General features: G+C 42.8%; 1 protein-coding gene across 3 annotated transcripts in view; it reads right to left on the bottom strand.

Annotated features, from left to right (window-relative positions):
- NAALADL2 (N-acetylated alpha-linked acidic dipeptidase like 2) overlaps window positions 1-27,642 on the bottom strand; it is a 533,196-nt gene that overhangs the window by 163,088 nt on the left and 342,466 nt on the right. For all 3 annotated transcript variants that reach the window (XM_033959140.1, XM_033959141.1, XM_033959142.1), the window contains one exon: window positions 1,128-1,268. In XM_033959140.1, the coding sequence (XP_033815031.1) occupies window positions 1,128-1,268 (141 nt within the window). The remainder of the gene's footprint in view (window positions 1-1,127; window positions 1,269-27,642) is intronic.

The following is a 27,642-nucleotide window of genomic DNA, read 5'->3' as shown; positions in this document are numbered from 1 at the left end:
AATCGTTGTGTTAACTCACCATTTTAACACGAGTTATCTCCTGAGGATTAATTTAATTGCAGTGCGTACCACAGATTAGTAAACCCTATAGGGAAGCACATTTTGGTGGGCCAAGAAAGTCTTTGTTTTCTCAGCCCTGGTAATATATGATCATGACCAACCCCCTCTTTTTCTAAGGTGCACTATGCTTTTTAGCTAATGCATGCATGTTATCCTATGGATGCATTAGCGCAAGCGTTGATTTAGCACACGCTAAACGCATGCTAAAACACTTAGTGCACTTTAGTAAAAGAGGGCCCAAGAGTCATGCACTATCATAGCTTCAGGCCTTGATCCTTAAAGAGACAGGTAGTCTTAAGTTCTCACCCCATGATCAAAAATCTTCACTCCCCAAACAAAACTAGATTCTTATGGACAGTGGCATAGGAAAGGGTGTGCGGACCGCCTCAGGGGCCAAGTCGGTGATGGCGCTGGCACCTCTATGCCCCGCCCTACAATACTATACCACCCTCATGGCCATCCCTCCCTCACACCCCATCCCTCCTTATTCTCATCACTAGCGCGAGCGACTCCTGCCTGTTTCTCACACCAGCCTGGGTCCCCTCTGAATCACTTCTGGGTCACAGGGCCAGGAAATAACGTCAGAGGGGAATCCAACGCTGGTGCGAGGAGCATACTTGCAGAAGCCGCTCGCATTGGTGAAGATTAAGAGGCGCAGGGGCAGGGAGAGCACAAGTGTGACATGGGAGGCGGGATGGAATGGGGGAAGGGACAGGAGGGTGCGAGGGGCACCTCCTACTCTTACTATATCACTGCTTGTGGACCACCTGCCTCGATAAAGTGCGCTCAAATGGTTTTGATAATGCTTCACTAAAGTCTTGGGGATATGCACATGAGATAATGTCACTATCCCCCTCTTTTACAAAGGTGTGCTAAGCTTTGTAGTGCGCGCTAAACACGCACTAAATGCTAACGCGTGCATGTAATCCTATGGACGCATTAGCAGTTAGCACATGCACTAAATCCGTGCTAAAACACTTAGCGCACCTTTGTAAAAGAGGGCCTATATTATTGCGGTTTATCATACAGACATTCTTTCGAATAAAACTTTATGTAGAGGGTTTTACCTGTCCTGGATACATCAAGGGATAAACATTCATGTCCGCTGTCGTTGTTCGATAAGGAAAACAGTGTTTTGACCAATAGTAGAGAGATAGGTTGCACAAGCAAGGAAGTGAGGTTCGATTGATTTTGTCTGTAAATTCCATCTAAATAAATTTTAAAAAAGAAGCAATTTAGTAACTATTACCATATGACAACCAAATTAGTACCTTCAGCAATTTCAATAAATCAAAACATCAGCTGTAGAAAGCCAGAAAACCAGGACGGCATTGAGAGTAGGGGGACAAACTTATACTCAGCCTTTTTATTCATGTATCACGGGACTCACTACCCTGCAGGACTGAGATATCAAGGCCTATGGCACTGGAAAAGGGGACAGACTGGTCTTTAAAATCCACGTTTTTATGCTTAGTTAAGTCAAATTCAGTCTACAAACAGAATGTGAATATTTCTCCAAAAATATTGCAGCTTGTACTTGGCCAGGAGTAGCACAGTTTCTAGTATTTACCATAAGTTGCATTATTCGATTTACATAGTAAAAAGGTATTTTGCATGCAATTGTTTTATTTATTTATTGCAAAAAAAAAAAAAACCCAAAAAACAAAAACTCCCCAAACCCTCTTTCGTAGTTTTGTAAAAGGGGAGAGTATATTCCACTCCAAAATCAACAAAGTACATCGCAGGAATGCTGTAACATAGCATCTCACTCCAAGATAACCCACTTGCCTGTTTACTATGCATTCCATAACTTTAATTAACATGTGTTAGAGCCATACTAAACCTTAATAACCACTTCCCAAAGTATTATTTTAGCATAATTTGGTAATAAGTAGTGCAGTGGGTTAACCTAAATCCCATTTATGATTCATGTTTATATATATATATATATATACATATATATATATATATAGTAGCTGATGCCCCGGCGTTGCATGGGTATTTAATTATAGCAATAACACTGTAAATGGATTCAAATAAAGATACTTTATAGTGGTGAATGAAATTATTTTTTTACAGCTTTATGAAAAGTACAATATTCAAATTATAATGTGAAATATTTGACAAAACGAATACAATACAACAAACACAAAACTTGATTAGAAACAACATATTTAGTTTCACCTCCAGGAGCAAGAACATATAAATTCTTGGGTGAAGAGACCCCCAGAACATATCACCCCAGGTAGTGAGGGATCTGCATACCAAGTTTCGTTCAAATCGGTCAAGCCGTTTTTGATTTACTGTGAGAATGGCAGCTGTTTACATTTTTTGCATTGACATGAATGGGTGAAATATGATTTTCTGTTTGTAGCTCCGCCCACGTGTGCAGGTGGGCCGCGAGACCCCCAGAACATATCACCCCAGGTAGTGAGGGCTCTGCATACCAAGGTTCGTTCAAATCGGTCAAGCCGTTTTTGCGTGATCGCGGCACATACACACACACATACATACACACATACATACCTCCGATTTTATATATATAGATATATAAAAGTCCACAGCTGTTGTACCAGAAAAATGCAACATTGTATCCGTACAAAATCCACTGTTGTGCTTTAAGGAATCATTGCTTATTGAAGAAAGCCTGGAGCATATTTGATTGGTTTCCATTTCATTTTCTTGGAAACAACAACTGGGGGTCTGTGGCACTGCAGAAGGGAATAAACCGGGAAGACTGAAGAGATCTTAAGATCCTGGCCTGCCTTCACATGCCACACTTCTGTGCCTATTAAAATTGAATTCAGTCTGCAAACAGAATGATTGAGAATGTTCTCTAGTCAGTCTACGGTTTATTCTCCAGTGCATAAGTATACTACATTTTTTTAAAATTTAATTTACAAATTTCAGCTTGTGTAGCTGGGTGCCGTGGTGTATGCCTAGATAGTAATGGTGACCCCCTACACTGGAGAACGGTATAGAAAAATGAATAAACAAAGTGTGAAAAGCTTCAGCCTCTGATAACCAGAGCTGCTATTGTGACATCATAATGCCTCCTTCCACCAATAAGAGCCAACCTCCTCAGTGATGTCACAAAGGCTTGATTGTCCTATACTTGGCTCGCTTTTACTAAATTTTGATTTCTAGAGTAGTGCAGTGTAGAGAATAACGCGGGGACAAATTTGTCCCTATCCCCACAGAAACTCAATGTCTCTGTCCCGACCCATGAGTTTTATCGCTATCCCTGCCCCATTCCTGTAAGCTCTGCCTTAACTGCACAAGCCTTAAAAACATGATTTTAAAGTATTTGAAGCTTGTGCAGATGAGGACGGAGCTTAGGCATTGGTAGAATGAGGCATTATGACATCACAATCTGAGCTCTAGAATGTTGCTACTTAGGATTTTAAAGTGTTTGAGGCTTGTGCAGATGAGGACGGAGCTTAGGCATTGGTAGAATGAGGCATTATGACATCACAATCTGAGCTCTAGAATGTTGCTACTTATGATTTTAAAGTGTTTGAAGCTTGTGCAGATGAAGACGGAGCTTAGGCATTGGTGGAATGAGGCATTATGACATCACAATCTGAGCTCTACAATGTTGCTACTTAGGATTTTAAAGGGTTTGAGGCTTGTGCAGATGAGGACGGAGCTAGCAGGAATGGGGCAGGGAAAGGAAAAGAACTTGCTGGGACGGGACAGGAAAATGAGTTCCCGCGGGGACAAGGAAAAATTTGTCCCTGTGTCATTCTCTACCCTACAGTATTTATTGATTTGGGACCGGGACTGGGACCAATATTCACCAGGAGAACATTTTCAGATAGCAACATTCTCTCAAATCTTCCCCACTCTCACAATGGCTCTGTCCACTGAGGTCCCGAGTCTATAAAGTCCGCCTACAGTTAGGCACCAGTATCAGCCCCTGCTACAATCGAGTGCTAGGCTTAATCTGTGCTGACACTCAACACTTCACAATTGGCTTTAATTGGACGTAATTAAAGGTTAGACGCCTAACTCCAAAATCTTGGTTCTATAAAAAAAGTAGGCGTGTAGCCCAAGGCGCCTACACTGAAAGTGGGTGTGGTTAATGGCGGATCATGGATGTGTTTTTGAGTTAGGCAACTCAAAATCAGCTACTGATAGGCTCTGATATCGGCGCTTAATTTTAGGCAAAGAAAACCCTGGCATATATTGGGAACACCTAAATGTTAGGATGCTGAGCGCTGCCTAAGAAGTACATGGATTCAGAAGAAGTAGATTCTAATGGCTCAATACATGTTCCCAAGCTCAACTCAAGGAACTATGCCAGCTTTTGCATCGGCACACCTCTCCCTTTACAACCTAACATCTCTCCATCTCCCACCCCCACTAGTGATAATGGGCACCAAAATCCTATTTAAAAAAAAAAAAAAAAATTTCTTCCTCTTTCTTTCCTTTCCTTCCCTTCCCCTCATCCTATAAATATCAAAATATGGGAGGGGGAGGGAAGGGAAGAGAAAGAGAGGAAGAGATGTTAGACTGGGATTTTGGTGGTCTGAGTCAATACCTTACCTGGTCAACAGGTTGAGTCAGTCCTGCATGTTCCCAAATCACCAGTACGTAGAAAAAGCCCAGGTCACTGTCCTGGAAATTAAACACATAGTCCAGTCTTTCCTTTCCTCAGTTTCTCAGAAGAAATGTAGACGGTTTCCTGTTCCCTCAGGCACCCACACAGGGACAGACACCCACACTGGGACAGACCGAAGGTCCATCAAGCCCAGTATCCTGTTTCCAAAAGTGGCCAAACCAGGTCCTTCAAGTACCTAGCTAGACCCCCAAGTAGTAAAACAATGCATTTCAACAAGCCATCACAATAATGGCCTATGGACCTCTCTTTTAGGAAATTATCCAAACTTTTTTTAAAACCCCGCGAAGCTAACTGATTTCACCACATTCTCTGGCAACAAATTCCAGGTTCAATTCCATGTTGTGTCAAGAAATATTTTCTCTGGTTTGTTTTAAATCTACTACTTAGTAGCTTCAACATATGCCCCCTAGTCCTAATATTTTTGGAAAGAGTGAACAAGCATTTCACATCTACCCTTTCCACTCCACTCAGTATTTTATAGACCTCTATCATATCATCCTTAAGCCAAGTTGAAGAGCCCTAGCTGCTTTAGCCTCTCTTCATAAGGAAGTCATCCCATTCCTTTTATCATTTTTGTCGCTCTTCTCTGTACCTGTTCTAATTCTGTCTTCTGTTGGTATAAGTTCTATCTTTACTTTTTTATTTATTTCTATTTCTATCCCATTGTCCCCAAAGAGCCCAGAACGGGTTACAGGTTTAACATACATAGAGGGGCATAATCATAAGAAATGTCTAAGTCCATTTTGGACCTAAGTCGCAAGTCGCCCAAAGTCAGACACAAAAAAAGGTCCATTTTTGAAAAATACGTCCAATATATATATATATATATATTTTTTTAAATCGTCCAACTGTACGTCCAGCTGTGGATTGTCCAGACTGCTAAGTGTCCACCTTTATACCCCATTTTTGTCCAAAAATTTGTCCAAGTTACAAATGCTTAGAAAATGACCTTTTGGGCGTGGGAGGGCCAGAAAAGTGATGGACTGGACACCCAGACATGGCACCATAGTAGTGGGGTACTTTACAGGGCACTGCTGTGAATTTCACAAAAAGGGTGCAACATAAACATTTCACTACAGCTCCCTTATAGGTCATGGTGAGCCCCCCAAAACACCCCCAGAACCTACTAGACCTACCTATCTATCACCCCAATAGCCCTTATGGCTGCAGGAGCCACTTATATGGCAGTATAAAAGGGTTTGGGGGTGCACATTTTTCACCATGAATGCAGTAATTAGAGTGGCTTATGGGCCTGGGTCCTCCTCTCTATGGTTCACTAACCCACTCCCAAGACCACTTAAGCCACCTCTGTGCAACTCTACTAGGCTTTCCTATGCCAGGCAGCCAGGTGCTGATGTTCTAGAGGCAGATATGTAAAGTTGGTATTACAATTTTTATGGGGGTGGGGGGTCAGTGATCACTGGGGCAGTGTGTGGGGGTCTGTACTTTGTGTCTGCACTTATCTGGTCACTTTGGATACCTTCTGTGGACTTAGACCTGGATTTAGAAGGCCTAAGTCACAACTTCCAAGTTCCGACCTAGGCAGTGGTGTAAAACGTTCGGTTATACATGCGGTACGACTAAGTCTAGGACGGCCCACGTCCTGCCCAAATCCCGCCCTTGACACTCCTCCTGAAATGCCCCTTTTAGCTCTGGCCGTTCAGCAGCATTGTGAAGGCCTAAGTCGTTCTTAAATACGTGTTAAACCCTGTTCGATTATCGGCACTTGGGCGACTTGTGTTACTGATCGTCCAAGTGCCAGTTTAGGCCGGTTTTTAGACGTATTTCTGTTTCGATTATGAGCCCCATAGTATATAGTTAACAGGTTACAATTTACACTAGATTAGCCACAATTTCAGGACATGTTTTCGATACAAGTTTTTCATTACTAGACACTATCAAAACTGTAGTTCTTTCCTACTATTGTATTTAGTCCGTAAACCATCTTGCCCTGCTTGGTCAGTTCAGGTGGTATCGTAAGTTCCAAATTAATACTAGACGCACATGGATTTGGTAGGAAAACAGGACTTTACTGTAAACATCTCATAAGCTAACTCCGTGCCCTACACTTTTTGCACTCTTCCCAGCCGCTTGTATTTGTTTGCATCTGTATTTCCCAGTTAGATTTGTATTTCCTGTATGCCCTTTGTTGCTTTGGTTGACCTCAATAAACATGATATATATAAAAAACAAAAAACAATGGAGATTAGAGACTATGGGGTCCTTTTACGAAGGCGCGCTGGTCATTTTAGCATGCACTACATATTAGTGCCCGCTAATCGCTAACGTGTCCATTATAGTTTGTGGACGCGTTAGTGTTTAGCGACCGTTGAAACGGCTAACACGCCTTAGAAAAAATGGACCCCCAGCGTTTGCCATGCTATGCTTGTAGATCTATCAAACTATGGTCGTCATGCTATGTTAGCCACACGTATAAATACTGCGTTTGTCATACACAACGCGCGTCATGCTATGTGTCGCCACGCCATGTTTGTCTTGTTATGCTTTACCATGCTTTGTTAACTGTTTTACCATCTTTGCCAAACAATGTCCTCTCAAGCGACCGAGATGATAAAGGGGTTGGAACTCCTCTCATATGAGGAAAAGCTATGGCTCCTTTTACGAAGGTGCACTAACGGTTTTAGCGCACGCACCTGATTAGCGTGCGCTAGCCACAAAACTACCGCCTGCTCAAGAGGAGGCATTAGCGGCTAGCGCGCATGCTATTCCGCCTGTTAAGGCCCTAACACGCCTTCGTGAAAGGAGCTCTAAAGAGGTTAGGGCTCTTCAGCTTGGAAAAGAGGCGGCTGAGGGGAGATAGGATTGAAGTCTACAAAATCCTGACTGGAGTAGAACGGGTACAAGCGGGTCGATTTTTCACTCCGTCAAAAATGACAAAGACCAGGGGACACTCAATGAAGTTACAGGGAAATGCTTTTAAAATCAAGAGGAGGAAATATTTTTTTCCACTCAGAGAATAGTTAAGCTGTGGAACGCGTTGCCAGAGGATGTGGTAAGAGCGGATAGCGCAGCTGGTTTTAAGAAAGGTTTGGACAAGTTCCTGGAGAAAAAGTCCATAAACTGCTGTTGAGACAGACATGGGAGAAGCCATTGCTTTCCCTGGATTGGTGGCATGGAATGCTGCTACTCTTTGGGGTTTTGCCAGGTACTTGTGACTTGGATTGGCCTCCGTGAAGGCGGGATACCGGGATAGATGGACCTTTGGTCTGATCCAGTATGGCTATTCTTGTGTTCTTATGCCATGTTTGCCATCAACTCACATTGATTCACTTTAATATGTATGTAAACTTGTACCGTAACCCATTCCGAGCTCTCCTGAGAGGACGGGATTTAAAATACCAAATAGATAAATATACTTGCAAGAAATACACCAACAATGTTTCACAAATACAAAAACTCCTTAAAGTCCACTTTTAGCAGGTCAGTTTTCTATTGAACATAAGAACATAAGAATTGACGCTGCTGGGTCAGACCAGTGGTCCATGGTACCCAGCAGTCCGCTCACGCGGTGGCCCCTAGGTCAAAGACCAGTGCTCTAAATGAGCCCAGCCTCATCTGCGTACTTTCCAGTTGAGCAGGAACTTGTCCAACTTTGTCTTGAATCCCTGGAGGGTGTTTTGCCTTACGACAGACTCTGGGAGAGCATTCCAGTTTTCTATCGCTCTCTGGGTGAAGAAGAACTTCCTTATGTTCGTACGGAATCTTTCCCCTTTCAACTTTAGAGAGTGTCCTCTCGTTCTCCCTACCTTGGAGAGGGTGAACAACCTGTCTTTATCTACTAAGTCCATTCCCTTCAGTATCTTGAATGTTTCAATCATATTCCCTCTCAATCCCCTCTTTTCGAGAGAGAAGAGACCCAGTTTCTCTAATCTCTCGCTGTACAGCAACTCCTCCAGCCCCTTAACCATCTTAGTCGCTCTTCTCTGGACCCTTTCGAATAGTACCGTGTCCTTCTTCGTGTACGGCGCCCAGTGCTGGACGCAGTACTCCAGGTGAGGGCGCACCATGGCCCGGTACAGCGGCATGATAACCTTCTCCGATCTGTTCGTGATCCCCTTCTTTATCATTCCTAGCATTCTGTTCGCCCTTTTCGCCGCCGCCACCGCACATTGCGCAGACGGCTTCATCGACTTGTCGATCAGAACTCCCAAATCCCTTTCCTCTTGTTTTACTGTGCTAATGATAAGAATGCACAAGGCACCAGGCGGTATACCGCGGTAGGCTGTCACCCTTCACAAGACCCTTTTTGGTTACCTTTGCATACCACAGGTGAAAATGAATGAGCATGAATACCTTATGATTGATTCTTTCATTGACACAATTAAAGCAATTCCCTTTATGCCCTAAAATGTCATTTTAAGATTTTCCAGCATTAAAAAGGTTGGATCTGACTGAACACTGAACTATAATTATGCCTCGCCAGAGCTTTGGCTTTCTGCTGCATTGCTGGGAGAATGGTATTAGCTCTGAAATATCTCGACTGAACGGCTCATTAATTTTTCACCTTAAGCTTAATGGAAATTTGACAAACAGTGCTAGGCCAAGAATAGTCACTCAAAGTAAGATTTCAGAGCACACCAGGAAGATTAAATTATGGCGTAAAGGCAGACCAGAGCCTGTATGTTTAAGGAGCAGCTCCCTATTATCACCCGCTCTATAGATGCAGTTTAAATATGAAATATGAGAGACTTTTATTTGGTGTTTTTATGCTTGTAGTAATCCATGTGGGTCTTTATTGGAGAGGCTGCATCATATAGTACCATTAAAAAGCAACTTGAAAAATAATTCATCGTTCTTATGGAAATTCAGTGCATGCTTACGACATTAAAAAAAAACCAAACCTCATTCACAGCTAGGCCATATTTCAAAAAGTACACACACGTCACTCATTGTTTTCTTCCCCAATTAAACATAAGCATTTTTTTAAAATTCTTTATTGATTTTTAAATAATAACAGTGCACTACAATAAATTATCACAATCAATTCAGAAAAAGCACTTTAAACATACAAATATTTTAAAATATATCATTTTCTCCCCCCTTTCCTTTAACTGGTAATAATTAAAAATATATATTTATACATATAATTCCAGAAATACAATAACCACTAATATGTCAGAGGAGAGGCGGGACCGAGGCAGAGGGAACGTGCTACGGCAGCGGCAGGGCTCCGATTTCGACGTGGCTCCTTTTAACATTGGCGGAGCCGCACTGCACCTGATGGAGAGAGGGAAGGAACGGTGGTTGTGCGCTGTTGGGCTCCTCTTTGGCATCAGGCCCTCTCCTGCCTCAGTATCTGCACTTTGTGGATGCTCCCTCCTGTCTCAGACTGCTGGGGGGAGGTGCTTGTCTTCAGCTGGAGGATGGAGGGAGGGAAGAAGAAAGAAGGGGTCCTGGCAAGCGAGTTATCAGAGCCTGGGACCCCAATATGATCTGAATAATGACCAGACAACAAAAGGTAGAAAAAATAATTTTATTTTCTGTTTTGTGATTACAATATGTCAGATTTGAAATGGTAGGGACAGTTGGCCCTTTTGTCAGATGGGAGCAGCAAGAATCTTAAAATCTTCAAGTTCTGCGTTCCATACAAATCTGACTTAAGAACAGCTTTAAAAACCTAACTTGTTCCTAACCTGGGGACTGCCTGTATAGACATAATCAAGCCATTGTGACATCACTGATGAGGTTGGCTCCTAGGCATTGGTGGGATGAGGCATTATGACATCACAATCTCAGCTCTGGAATGTTGCTACTCTTTGGGCTTCTGCCAGGCACTTGTGACCTGGGTTGGCCACTGTTGGAACCAGGATACTGGGCTAAATGGACCTTTGGTCTATCCCAGTACAACAATTCTTATGTTCTTATGTGAGCCAAGTATAGGACAATGAAGCCATTGTGACATCACTGATGAAGTTAGCTCTTAGGCATTGGTGGAATGAAGCATTATGACTAGAGAATGACACGGTGAAAAAATTGGTCCCCGTCACCGCCCCGTCCCCGTCTCACCATCCCCGTCACCGCCCCGTCCCCGTCTCACCATCCCCGTCACCGCCCCGTCCCCGTCTCACCATCCTCTTCACCGCCCCGTCACCGCCACTGCCACCCCATTCACCGCCCCGTCACCGCCACTGCAATCCCATTCACTTTTCTTTATTTACGTATAAAGGAAACATTCTTTAAAACTTTAAAACTTAGTTAAATATTAGTTAATAACTATACAAAAACAAAACACGCAGAGAAAAAATTAATTAATAAAAATTCTCAAAACTGACACATTTTGATCACTAAATTTAAAATAGTTATTTTTCATACAGTTTTTCAATCACTAATCTTCCACCACCCCTGGGGCTAGCAATGCAAAAACAAACACGACATGTACTTTAAATGCTGCCGTGATTAGCATAGTGACCGCGGCTACGGCTGCAAGTCTCCCCTCCCCCCAGCGATCACGGCAGGAGGGCACCCAACCCCTCCTGTAGACCCCCCCCAACGGCCCTCCCGACAATTGCAGCAGAAGGGTACCCAACCCCTCCTGCCGGTCCTCCCAATGGCCTCCCCTAAGATCGCCGGCAGGAGGGTACCCAACCCCTCCTGCTGGACCCCCCCCCCAACGAACCCTCCCACCCCGGAACCCCCTTAGTCTTACTTTCCAAGTTGGACCGGACGGCTCCTCACACGTATGGCCAGCAGGCTTGCCTCCGTCCAAATGAGGCGGGCCCGCCCCTACCCTGCCCAACCCACAGGATCCTAGGGCCTGATTGGTCTAGGCACCTAAAGCCACTCCCGCTATAGGAGGGGCCAATCAGGCCCTAGGATCCTGTGGGTTAGGCAGGGGAGGGGAGGGGCGGGCCCGCCTCATTTGGACGGAGGCAGGCCTGCTGGCCAGATGAGCGAGGAGCTGTCCGGTCCAACTTGGAAAGTAAGACTAAGGGGGTTCCGGGGTGGGAGGGTTCGTTGGGGGGGGGGGGGTCCAGCAGGAGGGGTTGGGTACCCTCCTGCCGGCGATCTTAGGGGAGGCCATTGGGAGGCAGGGGAGGGGAGGGGCGGGCCCGCCTCATTTGGACGGAGGCAGGCCTGCTGGCCAGACGAGCGAGGAGCTGTCCGGTCCAACTTGGAAAGTAAGACTAAGGGGGTTCCGGGGTGGGAGGGTTCGTTGGGGGGGGGTCCAGCAGGAGGGGTTGGGTACCCTCCTGCCGGCGATCTTAGGGGAGGCCATTGGGAGGACTGGCAGGAGGGGTTGGGTACCCTTCTGCTGCGATTGGCAGGAAGGGTTGATCTGACAAATGAGGAGCACGGTGAAACACAGGTAAATAGCGGTTCCTAGAAGGGGGTACATTGGCCCGCGGGGACAAACCTGTTCACCGTTTCCGCGGTCGGTGAATGGCCTTGTCCCCGTCACCGCAGCGACTGCTAGTTTTCTTCCCCGTTTTCGGCGGTGACCCGCGGCTTAAATGCGGTGGCTGCGGGTAAACCGTCACCGTGTCATTCTCTAATTATGACATCACAATCTCAGCTTTGGAATGTTGCTTCTCTTTGGGTTTCTGCCAGGTACTTGGGACCTGGGTTGGCCACTTTTCTGTTGAATATCTTCCTGTGAGTTTCTTTTCTTTTAAAAATATTCCATTTGTTTAAAAAAAATGCCCAGTTTCACTTGATAACTCAATGAAGCCAATTAGAGTCACCAGTTATTTCTTTTCTGACGATTCCCTTCAAATTAGAACGGTTTCCTTTGCTATCTAATTAGGATGTGTTTTTGGATTTTGTCTTGGTCAGGAAATATGGTGGATGTGACGCATGCACAAGCCTCATTAAGACAAAGAAGCTAAAAGGAAGAAGAATTGGGTTGAAAAGAAGATTTAATCTGGATTACAGGCTGTTTAGTCATAAAATAGGAACAGAAAATTGTCTCAGTATTTGGTGAAAAGATATAGAGCAGAAGCATCTTGCAATTCACTAACAGGCTAGTTTACTAAGCTACCAGCAAATGCAGAATTGATTCTGAATAGGTACCATTGAAGAGAGGAACAGACTGATATAAATCTTGTGGTCCCAAATTCCGCTTGTAAAGATATCTGACAGAAACTTCTAATCTAAACTATGATTTGTAAGTCACTCTGTGCCTAGATAGGTTCAAGGCAGGACTAGTTTAGCATGTGATAGCGGCTGGAGCTTAGCGGTCCCTGGCTAATTTTAATTTGAGACTTGCATAAGTATATGGACCTCAAATTCTTAGAAAAAATAATTTGAGACTCTTGAATTTTCCCAAATGTCCAGTCATATCCCCAGTGGAGATGGCAAGAAAATATTTTCGTGAAATCCTAGCCATTCCGGTGGAAAATTTACCTCCAATAGTTAGGGCTTATTACCTGGATATAAAGCGACCTCAAGGGGAGTCGACCCCTAAGGAAATATCTAAGGATAATGTAGATTTGTCTTTATTTTTGGAAAGTTCTCTTGAGGTGGTTACAGATAGATCTACTCTTTTGCTGACTCTAGCTCTGGAAAGTGATAGGGAATATACGTTTATACTTTCGTCATTTAAATGATACATTTTTGGGTTCAAATGTTAGGATTTTTCCTGATCTATCACAAAAAACTCAGAGGCGTAGGAAGGAGTTCTTGGCCTTGCGGCCCAGAACCCTAGCCCTCGGAGCTACTTTTTTGTTAAAGTTTCCAGCGAAATGTTTTATATCCTATCAAAGTAAAAAATTTCTTTTTTTTGAGCCTAAACAATTAATAGATTTTTTGGGTCCAAAGGAAGGGTCTGCTTAGTCCATTGATTTATGACCTGACCATCTGCTGTAGCGTGGATAACCAGAGCTGTTACTCTATTTAGGTTAATTTTCTTATTACAGTGGAATGTATTATTTTTTATTTCCATGTCTTGAATCCATTATTTGTGGACTAAATAATTGTTTTGTATTTCATATACATTTGTGCATATGCATATGTTAATTTTTATTTCCTATGTATATTCTGATCTTTTGTCAAGATTGTAATGCTTGTTGAAAATGTAAAATTATATAAATAAAGAATTAAAAAAAAAAAAAAAAAGTATATGGACCTCCTTCTGATGCCCACTCCCATCACCTCATGGAAGCAACAGCAGAGCCCCACCCCTACTGGATTCCCTTGCCTCCCCTCACCATCAGCCCCTTAGAAATGCCAGCCACTCCCAATGCCATGAGGCTTACCTGCCCATTTGACTGGGGGTCCAGTGGGGAAATGGGCAGACGTGATGCCCGCTCGTGTCTGCCTGTTGTGGCAACCTTAAAACAAGGGTACTTCATAGTCTGGTTAAGTGCCGCTGAGTATCTGAATAATTTGTAATCCCGCATAGAATTGTAGGATATGCCCAATATATATACCCAATAAGCCCTGGACAAGTGGTTTAAATGGGCTGGATCCTCTCCTGGTCATTTAAATCGCTTTGAATATTGACTCTAAAGTGATAGTGAAACCAAAGAACAGGTGCCAGACAAAGTGTGCTCAACTCCAACTTCATATACAGTATTTATAGCATTTATAATCACAACCTGGAGGACCATTCAATCACCACTCTTTTGTTGAATCGACTGCACCGGCTGCCTGTTAAGTGCGCAATTATATTTAAGGTGCTGGTGATAATATTTCAGGTTATCCATTTGAGGTTAAGGTGCTAGTGATAACATTTCAGGTTATCCATTTGGGGTTAAGGTGCTGGTGATAATATTTCAGGTTATCCATTTGGGGTTAAGGTGCTGGTGATAATATTTCAGGTTATCCATTTGGAGTTAAGGTGCTGGTGATAACATTTAAGGTTATCCATTTGGAGTTAAGGTGCTGGTGATAATATTTCAGGTTATCCATTTGGGGTTAAGGTGCTGGTGATAATATTTCAGGTTATCCATTTGGGGTTAAGGTGCTGGTGATAATATTTCAGGTTATCCATTTGGGGTTAAGGTGCTGGTGATAACATTTAAGGTTATCCATTTGGAGTTAAGGTGCTGGTGATAATATTTCAGGTTATCCATTTGGGGTTAAGGTGCTGGTGATAATATTTCAGGTTATCCATTTGGGGTTAAGGTGCTGGTGATAACATTTCAGGTTATCCATTTGGGGTTAAGGTGCTGGTGATAATATTTCAGGTTATCCATTTGGGGTTAAGGTGCTGGTGATAATATTTCAGGTTATCCATTTGGGGTTAAGGTGCTGGTGATAATATTTCAGGTTATCCATTTGGAGTTAAGGTGCTGGTGATAACATTTAAGGTTATCCATTTGGAGTTAAGGTGCTGGTGATAATATTTCAGGTTATCCATTTGGGGTTAAGGTGCTGGTGATAATATTTCAGGTTATCCATTTGGAGTTAAGGTGCTGGTGATAACATTTAAGGTTATCCATTTGGAGTTAAGGTGCTGGTGATAATATTTCAGGTTATCCATTTGGAGTTAAGGTGCTGGTGATAATATTTCAGGTTATCCATTTGGGGTTAAGGTGCTGGTGATAACATTTCAGGTTATCCATTTGGGGTTAAGGTGCTGGTGATAACATTTCAGGTTATCCATTTGGGGTTAAGGTGCTGGTGATAATATTTCAGGTTATCCATTTGGGGTTAAGGTGCTGGTGATAACATTTCAGGTTATCCGTTTGGTGTGTAAACGCTAACGCCCACTTTATAGACTTGCCCCATAACTTTACTGTATTATCTGCTGGATTAATAGTTAAAACATATTAACGACCTCTGCATTGACTGTAAGGCACAATCTTTGCCTCTTCCCACCAGTGTACCCCTCTTTCCATATCACGTTTAACACATTAGTTAATTTTGAAGCTCTGTTTCCTTTTCGAACATTTGAAAATTGGCATTTAGATGCCCCTATTGCATGTACATCCGAATCCCAATTTTATAAAACTAGGTCTAGAGCAGGGTCTCAAAGTCCTTCCTGGAGGGATGCAATCCAGTCGGGTTTTCAGGATTTCCCCAATGAATATGCATGAGATCTATTTGCAGGCACTGCTTTCAATGCATATTCATTGGAGAAATCCTGAAAACCCGACTGGATTGCGGCCCTCAAGGAGGGACTTTGAGATCCCTGGTCTAGAGTCTAATACTGCAATATGTCCAAATGGCAGGAGGACATGTTTTGGGCAGGACTAAGAAAGGGACAAAAGATGGACATCGAACTTTGATTGCAGAAGGGGAAGGGTCTATCCATGCAGGGCCGCCATCAGAAATTTCTGGGCCCCTTACTGAGCAATCCTATTGGGCCCCCCATGCACCCCTTCCCCCCCCCGACCCCCCCTTCTTCCATGGGCCGAATACACACATACTTTTCTCTGTCGCCGCACTCTTTGACCAAAAGATTTGTAAGCCTGCAACCACGTCAAGGTAGACTCTTTCAGCAGGGCCCTAACCTAACCTAAACTAAACTAATCTATACCTATCTATTCTAAACTAACATATGTCTAATACTGAACTAATAACAAACTAACAAACATCTGCATAATAAATAACTAATAAATAATAGTGCTAGTAGCTATAATTCACTTTTGAATGTAAAATCTCAGTTAAGGATTTCTTTTGACCTTTATAGGCCAGAAGTAGATCACAATTGCACAATATTTTTTGTAACAAGTATTAAATGTGTTTTTATAAATACTGTAAGCTTAATAAATATATCAGAAAAAACTACACATCTGAGCGCATATCTGAACATACACATCTGTATGATCCCATCCTCCTCTGCTTGCCTATAGCTGCATCATGCATGTTAAAAATGTACGATATGTTGATATGTGCACCTTCCTTCCTTCCCATCCATCCTCCTCAGCTTGTCCTTACACATCCACAGCTGCATGTTAATGATGATGTATATGTTATGATGATAAATAAGTGCATATGAGCACATCATTAACATGCAGCTATGGATGAATATAAAAAAGAAACAATATTCTGTACAATTGTCAATTTATAAATCAGCGTCTTCTCCCCATTCTCTCTTCCCCATTTCCCTTCAGCGTCCTTAGCCCACTCTCTCTCCACTTTCCTTCAGCACACGCACATAAAAACAAGCAAGTAATTTATATCATTTTCATTCTATTAATTCATAGAAATTAAAGTCTAAATAATGCCAGTCACATAACAAAACATGATTTTACAAAAATAATTCCCTGCACAGTCAAGCCTTCAAGGATTACTAGATGTCTTTCAGCAGTTCCCCTCCCTCCCTCCCCCTTACCTTTGTGGCCAAGTCAAAATGATCTACCAACAATAAAATTTTTAAAACACAAAGCACGCTGTACGCAGAGAAAATGTTAATTATCATTTATATTCCGCGGGTTTTCAAAGAGGTCAAGGCAGATGACTTTATGCAATGTCACCTCAGTAACAACTATACAAAAATAGACAAATATTCCTCCTCCCTTTTTACTAAAACGTGATAGCGGTTTTTAGCGCAGGGAGCTGCGCTGAATGCCCCACGCTGCCCTCAACGCTCATAGGCTCCCTGCGCTAAAAAACGCTATTGCGGTTTAGTAAAAGGGGGTCATAGTGCAAAATATAGACAGCATATATAAATTCTCAAAGCAGACACATTTTGATCACTAAATTGAAAATAAAACCATTTTTCCTACCTTTGGTAATTTCATCAGTCTCTGGTTGCATTTTATTCTTCTGACTGTGCATCCAATATTTCTTCCCTTCTTTCAGCCTCCTGTATGCTTCCTCTCCTCCAGACCTCAATCCCTCCCCAAACTTTTTCTTTGTTTCACCCTGCCCCTTCTTTCTTTTTCTCTCTCCATACCCCCTTTCTTTCTGTATGTCTGTTTTTCTCTCTCACCCTGCCCCCTTCTTTCTCTCTCCACACCCTCTTTCGTTCTGTATGTCTGTCTTTCTCTCTCTCTCTTTCCGTGCCCCATTTTTCTTTGTTTCACCCTGCCCCCTTTCTTTCTTTCTGGCTTCCTGTCCCCCCTTTCTTTCTCCCTGCCCTCCCCTATGCCACCACCATTGGGAAAATGCTGCCACCGCCACTGGGGAATAGGCTGCCACTGCCGCCATCGGGAACAGGCCGGCGCCGAGTTCGCCCTGCTTCTCTTCCCCGCGGGGCCGACCAACTCTCGCCACCCGACGTCAATTCTAACGTCGGAGAGGACGTTCTAGGCCAGCCAGGCAGCGATTGGCTGGCCCAGAATGTCCTCTCCGACGTCAGAATTGACGCGAGTGGCGAGAGTTGGCCGGCCCCACAAGGAAAAGCAAGGAGAACTTGGCGCCGGCCTGTTCCTGATGGCGGCGGTGGCACTCAAGTGGCTAAAGAGCCGCAGTTTGCCGGCCTAGGGAGAACACTGGAGGGTTTACCTCCTTGGGACGTAAACCCGGGGTGGGGCGGACCGCCCCCCCCACCCTGGTATGCCACTTTCTGTACCTCATTCCCTCCCTATGACCAAAAATTCTCCTTTCTTCTATTCCCCGTGTACACAACCATCTCTTTCCCTCCCTTCCTCTCTCCCAAGTCCATGCCTTCTGTGTCCAAAAACCCATTCCCTCCCCCACCTCAGCATCTCTTTCCCTCCCTTCCTCTCTCCCAAGTTCATGCCTTGTGTCCAAAACGCACTCCCTCCCCCATTTTGTGTTCCGCGTTTGCCTCCCAGCCCATCTTAGCAACTTTCTCAGCAAAATGGAGCTCGAGCCGCGAGGTTTGTCTTCTATTTCCTGCCTGCCCTGCCGCGCACAAATAGCCGACCGGAAGTATTCTCCGACGTCAGCGCTGACGTCGGAGGGCAGGCTTTGCTTAAGCCCTCCCTCCGACGTCAGCGCTGACTTCGGGGAACACTTGCGATCGACTATATGTGAGAAGCAGGGCAGGCAGGAACAGAAGACGAGCCTCGCGGCTCGAGATATATTGAAATCCGTGGGTCCCCCGTCCAGCTCTCTCCTGTCCACGTGGGGCGGACCGCCTCTCCCCCTAGACTGTGGCCTAGGACCCTGGAGGAGCCCGGGCCCCCTGTCAGCTCCGGGCCTCTGAATGCAGGACTGGTGGTACTGCCCTGATGGCGGCCCTGTATCCATGTTCAAAAAGATTGATGTTGGCGTTTAGACCTGCTTCTTGGCACATCCAGGTTAAAGAAAGGTGCTCCAATTGAACAGTTCTTCACTGGAGGGAGTAAAGGAAGTCACAGTAGATATTTTTATGTTCCTGGAGGCCTCACAATTAAAAAAGAAAATTAGAAACAGCTACAGTGAGATTTGAACCTGGTCCCCTTATTCTGTGCTCTGTTGGCTGCTCTAACCATTAGGTGCCTCCTCCACACAGAAGTCTCGGTGGCCATTTTATAATATCACAAAAACATCCACGTCCCTTGTTTTACCCTATTCATAGTTTGGACCTTTCGGTTTGTAAAATACCAGGGTTCTTCAAAAAGTTGCAGCACTTTCATATTTTCACGGGAAATGGTTGGGGCGGGATATGTGGTAAGAGGGCCTGTTAATAGGACACTGGGAAAAGTGTATCACAAAGCAGAGTGATTATGTGGAAAAGTGATGTGATTTGCTTTTGAGATATTTATTATTTATTTCTCTGTTTATTTTAAACATTTCTATACCAACTAGGCGGATTACAAATGAACGTACTTAAAATGAGACCAACAAAAAATACAAATTCAAATAAAAACGTACTAAAATAAATTTAATAATAATAAATAGTGTTTTAAAAAAAATAAAAGTGGGGAAACTTTTTGACGACTCCTCGCAGATGTTCGCGCTGAATTAAGGCAGCATTTGGATGCCCATTTCTCATGAATTTTTGAACAGGCTGTATGTCAGATCCGGTTCTAAAATACACAAGACATGGATGTCCGTGTCTGACGTACAGACTTTGATGTCCATATTCTGAACTGGACGTCCGCTTTGGCATTATCGCATGCTGTCGAGGTGCTGTATTAACTGTTAGAATGTGCTTTATAATTCCCGTGACGAACAACGAATGCAGCTTAGTAAATAGCCTCCAATATGAATCTGATATTGAACGTTTCAGAACACTTTATAAGTTTATATATTTATAATGAAATTTCTTATCTCAAAATCAATGATGGCTTATTATTCTACCGTGCCATCCTTAGTTTGGCAAGCCAGGAAAATGTTTGTTTCGGAGTACTGTACTTAACAGTCTCTTCTATGTAATTTAGACATTGATAAGGTATTATTATTCTGAAGGCGTTTTTGTTGCTATGGCAACCTGCTTCATCTTTTATCTAAAACTATAGAGCTAAACTTAGAAATCTTTAAATGGAGATATAAATGCAAAATCCTAGCAGGAAGGTTATAGAGTACGTTATTGTAGGCATACACTTAAAGAAGTACTGGTTTCACGTTGAATACAGTAGCAGAGAAACACAATGCAACAAATTTTTTTTTTTTTAAATTATTTTTAAGGTCCTACGAACTAACCTGCATGATGTTATGTTTGTCTAAAACAGTAGATTTATTTTTGCATTGCTGCATTTGGTAATAGGACATGATCTGGGCCACAACAGTTCAATAACAGACACTATTGAGCCCCCTATTAAAGGGCTAGGCCACACAGTAAAAAAATTTTTTCTCCTATCACCTGATCCCCTTAGAAAATCGTCATTGACCACCCAGTACCCCTCACCTTGATCTTTCTAGAAAATCAAATCTCCCCTACTCCCATTCCTTTTAATTAAAAAAAAAAAAAAATAGGGTGGCTTCTTTACGTGGTAGCCTTACTGCCATGCCACTACCACCGGGAGCATGAAGGACACCATTTTTCATAAAGAAGCTACAAGGATAGTTACTAAGACTTGAGCACGAGTCTTAGTAACTTGATGAAATGCAGATCTAAAAAAAAAAATCTGTGTTGTGCTAGTCTGGAAAGATCCTCCAGTGTCATCCCCATGGTTGTGTTCAACGTGTCTAGCCATCTGATTGCAGGCTGCCCTCTTCGCCTGGTTCCTGTGATCTTCCCAAACTTGACGTCCTTCTACAGTGATTTATCTCTTCTGATGGTGTAACCAAAACAAGACAGTCATAACTTTATCATTTGGGCTTCAAGCCAGTTTGATCTCTTCCAGAATCGATTTGTTCATCTGGTGGTTCACGGTACGTCTAAAATCCTTCTCTAGCACCAAAGTTCAAATGAGTTAATCTTCTTTCTGTCTTGTTTCCGTAGTGTCCAGTTTTTGTATCCGTAACTGACCACTAAAAAAATGAGTGTGTGGACAAGTCTGATCTTCGTTTGGAGTGTTACCTCCTTGCCGTTGAATACTTCATTGAGAGTCTTCATTGAGGACCATACCAACATTCCAAGTTTCCAAATTTATTATAAAATTTGATTTAACGCCTATTCAAAATTCTAAGCGATGTACAATAAAAAATTACAGAGTTAAGGGAAACAGACATTGAGATAAATGCACTTGTTTGGTTTCTTCTTCTTTTTTTATTTTTATTTAAAAAAGGGGGATGTTTTGTTTCCTTGTGAGAAGTACATTTCCTTTTTTAATTGAAGCTTACCTCCATTTTTTTTGATAAAACAATAAGCTGATTGCTATAATTAATTATCTAAGGGAGAGGGAAGGTTTTTTATGCCAAGAATGGATTTGACGTAAGCCCAAAGTGCCTGATTATATTAATAGTGCCTAGCCATGCCTAACTTGTAGGTGCCAGTCAGCGCGGTTGTCAATCAACTTGCAAGGCGCCATTTATAGAATCATGTTTACCGGTGTCTAGCTATCGCTAGGCATCCTTGTGATGGGCACTGGTAGGTACCTCATCTTAGACGTCATTAGGCGTCGCACGGTATTCCATGCACAATCCTAATTAAGCAATTTTTTTAAATTGGTTTTTAATGGCATGATCAATTACCACTCCAATTGAGCTCATTTTAAAAAATGTGCACGGATTGTAGTTATGAATTGCTAGGCGTTCATGATTAGGGCCCTAAGCTAAGCACCATTTATGGAATTTCCCCCCCCCCCACGCCAAAGCCTGAGCATATATTTTTACCTATGATTTGTGTGTCTAAAATTATGGTGGAAGAAAGGCTTCACAGTTCTAACCCACATTTTATGCACACAAAGATGAATGTTTTTGTTCATTGTCAGGTCCCATCATTTTGATTGACACTGGCAGAAAGGCAAGTTCAATGCAGGTAACCAGGTAATAAAAGTAAAAGAACTGTTTGATTGTTATGACACTGGAGGATGACGCATGACATTTCTTATAGAAATGTGTCAGAAATAATGATTGACTTGTTCCCATGGTTTTTCCAACATCACTAGGGAACACCGTAAGCATTTGCCATTATATACGTATGTAGAATACAAAAATACAATACTGCCATGGAATATGGCTGGGATGTTTAAGATGGACTGGAGTGAGCTTGATGGAGACTCCAGTAGATGGAACCTAAGCAAACTACCAGGCAGAGCTCTGGGTTTCTGGCCCAGAAATATCTAAGAAAAAGGACCATTTAAACCAGTGGTCTCAAACTCAAACCCTTTGCAGGGCCACATTTTGGATTTGTAGGTGCTTGGAGGGCCTCAGAAAAAAAAAATAGTTAATGTCTTATTAAAGAAATGACAATTTTGCATGAGGTCAAACTCATCAAATCTTTCCTTTTAGCTAAGTCTTAATAATAATATTGTAATTTATAGCTAAAGAGACATATGATCAAGAAACGGTTTTATTTTACTTTTGTGATTATGATAAACATACCGAGGGCCTCAAAATAGTACCTGGCGGGCCGCATGTGGCCCCCGGGCCGCGTGTTTGAGATCACTGATTTAAACTAAATAATTAATTTAAGGATCATGTATGAATGGGCAAACTGGATGGACCACTCGAATTTTTATCTGCCATCATTTACGATGTTACTATGCCTGGAATAAATTACCCAAGTTTGTCCGTCAAACCCCTTCCCTTGTTTAAAAGCAGACTGAAAACCCACCTTTTGATATAGCTTTCAATCCTTAACCCTACTCCTCTGCCCTCCAACCCAGCCAGCAGATTAACCGTTACCTCTTAACTACACTTTCCCCTCCCCATTCACGGTTTCGGTAATCGCAATTTCACATATTCGTGATTTTTTTTGCGGGGGGGTGAAAGAAAAAAAAACCCCATCATTAAGACTTCCCCCCGGCATCCCGGTCTTACCTGGTGGTCTAGGGGGCTTTCGGGGCAGGAGCGATCTTCCTACGCTCCTGCCCCGTGCAGATCGCTATTAGGAAATAACTATAGGAAGTTCCCGTCGTAGTCGCAAGAGGCTACGGGAACTCACAGCAGCCATTTCCTAATGGCGATCTGCACGGGGCAGGAGCGCAGGAAGATTGCTCTTGCCCCGAAAGCCCGCTAGACCACCAGGTAAGGCTGGGAAGGTGGGAGGGAGGTGGGGGTGGGTCAGAGCTGGATATCCGCGATTTTTCGCCATTCGCGGTCCGGCTCTGCCCCTATCCCCCGCGAATCCGGAGGGAGAAGTGTATATGCATGACATCCTGTTTGTTTGTCTTGCCTGTTTAGATTGTAAGCTCATGCGAGCAGGGACTGTCTTCTTACCCTTTGTGACTCTGTACAGCGCTGTGTGCGTCTGGTAGCGCTCTAGAAATAATTAATAGTAATAGCAGTACTATGTTACTATGTATATTGTTCAGCAATAGATGATGAATCCAATTGTAACCTGCAATGGCAACTAAGCTTATTTGCAAATGTGTTTTCGTATTGGATGTAAGATTGGATGTGACATAAATCATTTTGACTGGAAGTTATTGCGTTCATTAAAGACAATGATTTCTGTTAAAATCCAACAGATGCTATAGACCAGTGGTTACCAACCCTGTGCTGGAGGACTATAAGGATAGCCCTAATGAATATGCATGGAGCAGATTATATGGAAATCTCTCTCATGCATATTCATTAAGGCTAGCCTGAAAACCCGATTGGCCTGGTGGTCCTCCAGGACAGGGTTGGGAACTATTGCTGTAGAATACTGGAAAACAAGCCATGTTGCCAATGTGTCTATCTTGCTATTGGTGAATTTCTTGATCATTTCAGTAGCCAACTGAGTCTGTTAATTAAAAACTTAGATGTGATTATAATAAAGAACATATGCAATTTCCAGTACTTCACTAATGCTTTTTCAACTTTATTAATATGCAACTGATTTATTACTATGGAATCAATCAATGTAATTTATTAATTAATCATAAAAAATACAAAATTTAGACAGACAACATATACAAAACATACCAAGAGCAAAATAAATAGAACGTGCAACTCCTCCACCTCTTATTTTAAATGAGAAAGCAAAAGAAAAAATAATATCTTAATTTTTTTCACAAGCAATAAGAACAGAAGAATAGCCTTACTGGGTCAGACCAATGGTCCTTCAAACCCAGTAGCCCATTCTCACGGTGGCCAATCCAGGTCACTAGTACCTGGCCAAAACCCAAGGAGTAGCAACATTGCATAGAGAATCTCAAAGAAAAGCAAGATTCTGGAATCCCAGGAGTAACAAGATTCTAGAATTCCAAATACTAGCAACATTCCATGCTACTGATCCAGGGCAAGCAGTGGCTTACTCCATGACTTTCTCAATAGCTGACTATGGACTTTTTCTCCAGGAAATTCTCCAAACCTTTCTTAAAACCGGCTATGTTATCTGCTCTTACCACAACCTCTGGCAATGTGTTCCAGTGCTTAACTATTCTCTGACTGAAAAAAATATTTCCTCCTATTGGTTTTAGAAGTATTTCCTGTTACTTCATCGAGTGTCCCCTAGTCTTTGTAATTTTTGACGGCGTGACAAATCGATCCACTTGTACCCATTCTACTCCACTCAGGATTTTGTTGACTTGAATCGTATCTCCCCTCAGCCGTCTCTTTTCCAAGCTGAAAAGCTCTAACCTTTCTAGTCAAAAATAAGAATGTGATTAGTTGTTTGTGAAATGCTGATAAAATGGTCTTACCTCTCAAAATCAGAGGTAGCTTTTTCCACATTTTTGGAGTGATCAGTGAGAAAACACAAGATCTCCAGCATTCTGAAGATACCTGAGACTTAGGGCTCCTTTTACGAAGGCGTAGTAGTGGTTTAACGTGCATAATTCCGCGTGCTAATCCGCCGGCCGTGCTAGCTGCTACCGCCTCCTCTTGAGCAGGCGATGGTTTTTCGGCTAGCGTGGGGGGTTAGCGTAGGATGAAAAGTCACGCGCGCTGAATCCGTTAACGCGGCTTCGTAAAAGGAGCCCTTAGTATGGATAACCAAGAAGATCCTGTGACCTAGAGCAGGGGTTCTCAAATCTGTCCTGGTGGACCGCCAGCCATTCGGGTTTACAGGATATCCCTAATGAATGCGCATGAGAATGATTTGCATACCTGTCACCTCTATTACATGCAAATGTCTCTCATGCATATTCATTAGAGATATCCTGAACCCCCAACTGGTAGGTTGTCCCCAGGACAGGTTCGAGAAGCATAGTGTCAGAAGTCAATCCTAGAGTGCTTCCTTGAGCTATTATATTAGCGTAATTAATTTTGGATCAGTGGGTCTCTCTCTCTCGTTCTTTCTTTTTTGTTAACTATCACGCAAATGAACCACAGAAGTTAAGGGGGTATCATGACTAACTCTACATTTTCTTTCTGCTTCTTGTCTTCATAAGAAATGGTTTCTATAAATAACGGGATAACGTCAACAATTATTTTTATGATCAGACCACTTTGCTCAGTCATATGCTTTTTCACATTAACTTTCTGCTTCATGCTCCAAGATGAGTTATTTGTGAGATGTCTATAAATACTAACATCTCTAAGAAACAGAGAAACAGGATAAATAACAATTAACAGGTGAACTGAATGATTATTCATGTGTCAGAAATATCTGCACCATAAAAATAGGAATTGTTAATTATAATGATAAGGGCTACAAAGCATGGGCAAGGACTCATGCAAGAGACCTCTTTGACTGGCAGGCCTTGGGCATCCCCGCCAGTCATTAAAGCAAGGGAACTTGAGCCCAAACTGTGTGTGTGTGTGTATGGTGGTGGTGGTGGTTGTGGCAGTGGTGGTGGTGGAAGTGGGGAGGGGGACTAGCCCCTGAGGCTTTTGCTGATACACATACCTTTGTGAACATAATCCCTGCTAAAATTTTATTGGATATCTCTTATGCAAATAAAAACATTCTTCATAAAGACCCAAATTCTACAAATCCCTCCTAAAGTTGGAACACCTAGCAGATATAAATTAAGGCTTAATTGGCCTTAATTGAATATTAGGCATCTAAATGGGTCGGCACTTACCACAAGGTGGTAGATTCATAGTAACATAACATAGTAGATGACGGCAGATAAAGACCCGAATGGTCCATCCAGTCTGCCCAACCTGATTCAATTTAAATTTTTTTTTTTTTCTTCTTAGCTATTTCTTGGGTTCCAACTGCCGAAATCTCCGTTAAGACTTACTCCAGCCCATCTACACCCTCCCAGCCATTGAAGCCCTCCCCAGCCCATCCCCCACCAAACGGCCATATTCAGACACAGACCGTGCAAGTCTGCCCAGTGCTGGCCTTAGTTCAATATTTAATATTATTTTCTGATTCTAGCGCGCAGTTAAAAGTAGGAGTGGTTAGGAGGCAGAATGTGGGCGTGTATTTGAGTTTGGTATCTGTTTTTGGCTTAGGCGTTGCTGTGCGCCTAACTTTTATAGAACTTTCACCGCACTAGTCAATGTTGACTTTTATTAAGGCACGTCATTCGAAGCCCAAATGATGAAGTTACGACCGTCTTATTTTGGTCACAGCATCAGAAGAGAGAGAGATCACTGGAGCAGGACATCGTGTTTAGGAAGATTGAAGGAACCAGGTGAAGAGGCCGACCTGCAATCCGATGGCTGGACACGTTGAAAACAACCATGGGGAAGAAGCTGGAGGACCTTTCCGGACTAGCACAATATCAATTTCTTTTTAGGCAATCATATGCAACAACGCATTGCTCTAGACTCTTGCTCACATTTAATGGTGAGCAAACAAGCCTGAGCTGAAGTTGAACTAGTTAGATTTCCAGCCTCATTCAAATTTGGCAAATTCCTCCGATTTCCAGGAGAAACATTATGGTAATGCTGAAGGAGAATCCTAATTGTCTTCTCTTTACTTTCTTATTGCGATTGGTCTCTGGAAAATCCAAGAAAATGCATAACGGATCCATGGAAATTGAAAGCAGGTTTGAAATATCTACTGTGGGTTTTGTCCTGAGAAGTCTACTTCTTTAAAACTGAGGTCTAAACAAATATGTGAAGGGATTTAAGAAGGGATATTTTCAGTGTGGGCTACTGTTAAGATAAGTGACCTTCCCCTTCAACTGAGTTGCCACCAACAACCAGACACCCCCCCCCCCATATTCCCTTCTTCCAATGATCACCTTGTTCTGCAACCAGCCTTTTCTTAATCTCTGTGACTTCCTTTAAGCTACTGTGAATATCCTTCTGCAATCATCTATGTGCTTATGATCTCGAAATGTCTTTGTAATGTATTGTGAGTGTCCTTATATAACCCATTCTGAGCTCCAGGATGGGCTAGAAATCAAATTAAATAAATAAGTGGTGGAAAGAGTATAGAGGGGGTGCTTAAGTGGTGGGGGAGGGTGTACGGCATGACGGTGCTGGGCACCACCATCCCGGGCACCAACCTCCCTCGCTATGCCACTGTATCCAGGAATAACGCCGGCAACAGCTAAAAAATTACCGTCGCCAGCTGAATACCTGCCCCTCTGTTGTTATTTTTTTCTTTTTCTTTCTCTACTGGGCAGTGATATCGTGCATCCACAGGCCTTTATGTGAATAAATATTTTCTACTGCTATGCTTGAATTGACACCTCAGAATCTCATATGAAGACCACTTTTCTACAGTTTCTTTCCCAATGAGACATTCGAAGTATTTACCCTATTCAGATATTTGACTT

This window comes from Geotrypetes seraphini, chromosome 9, assembly GCF_902459505.1.
Source record: "Geotrypetes seraphini chromosome 9, aGeoSer1.1, whole genome shotgun sequence".
NCBI classification, from domain to species: domain Eukaryota; kingdom Metazoa; phylum Chordata; class Amphibia; order Gymnophiona; family Dermophiidae; genus Geotrypetes; species Geotrypetes seraphini.
This window is presented reverse-complemented; position numbering and strand designations above follow the sequence as displayed.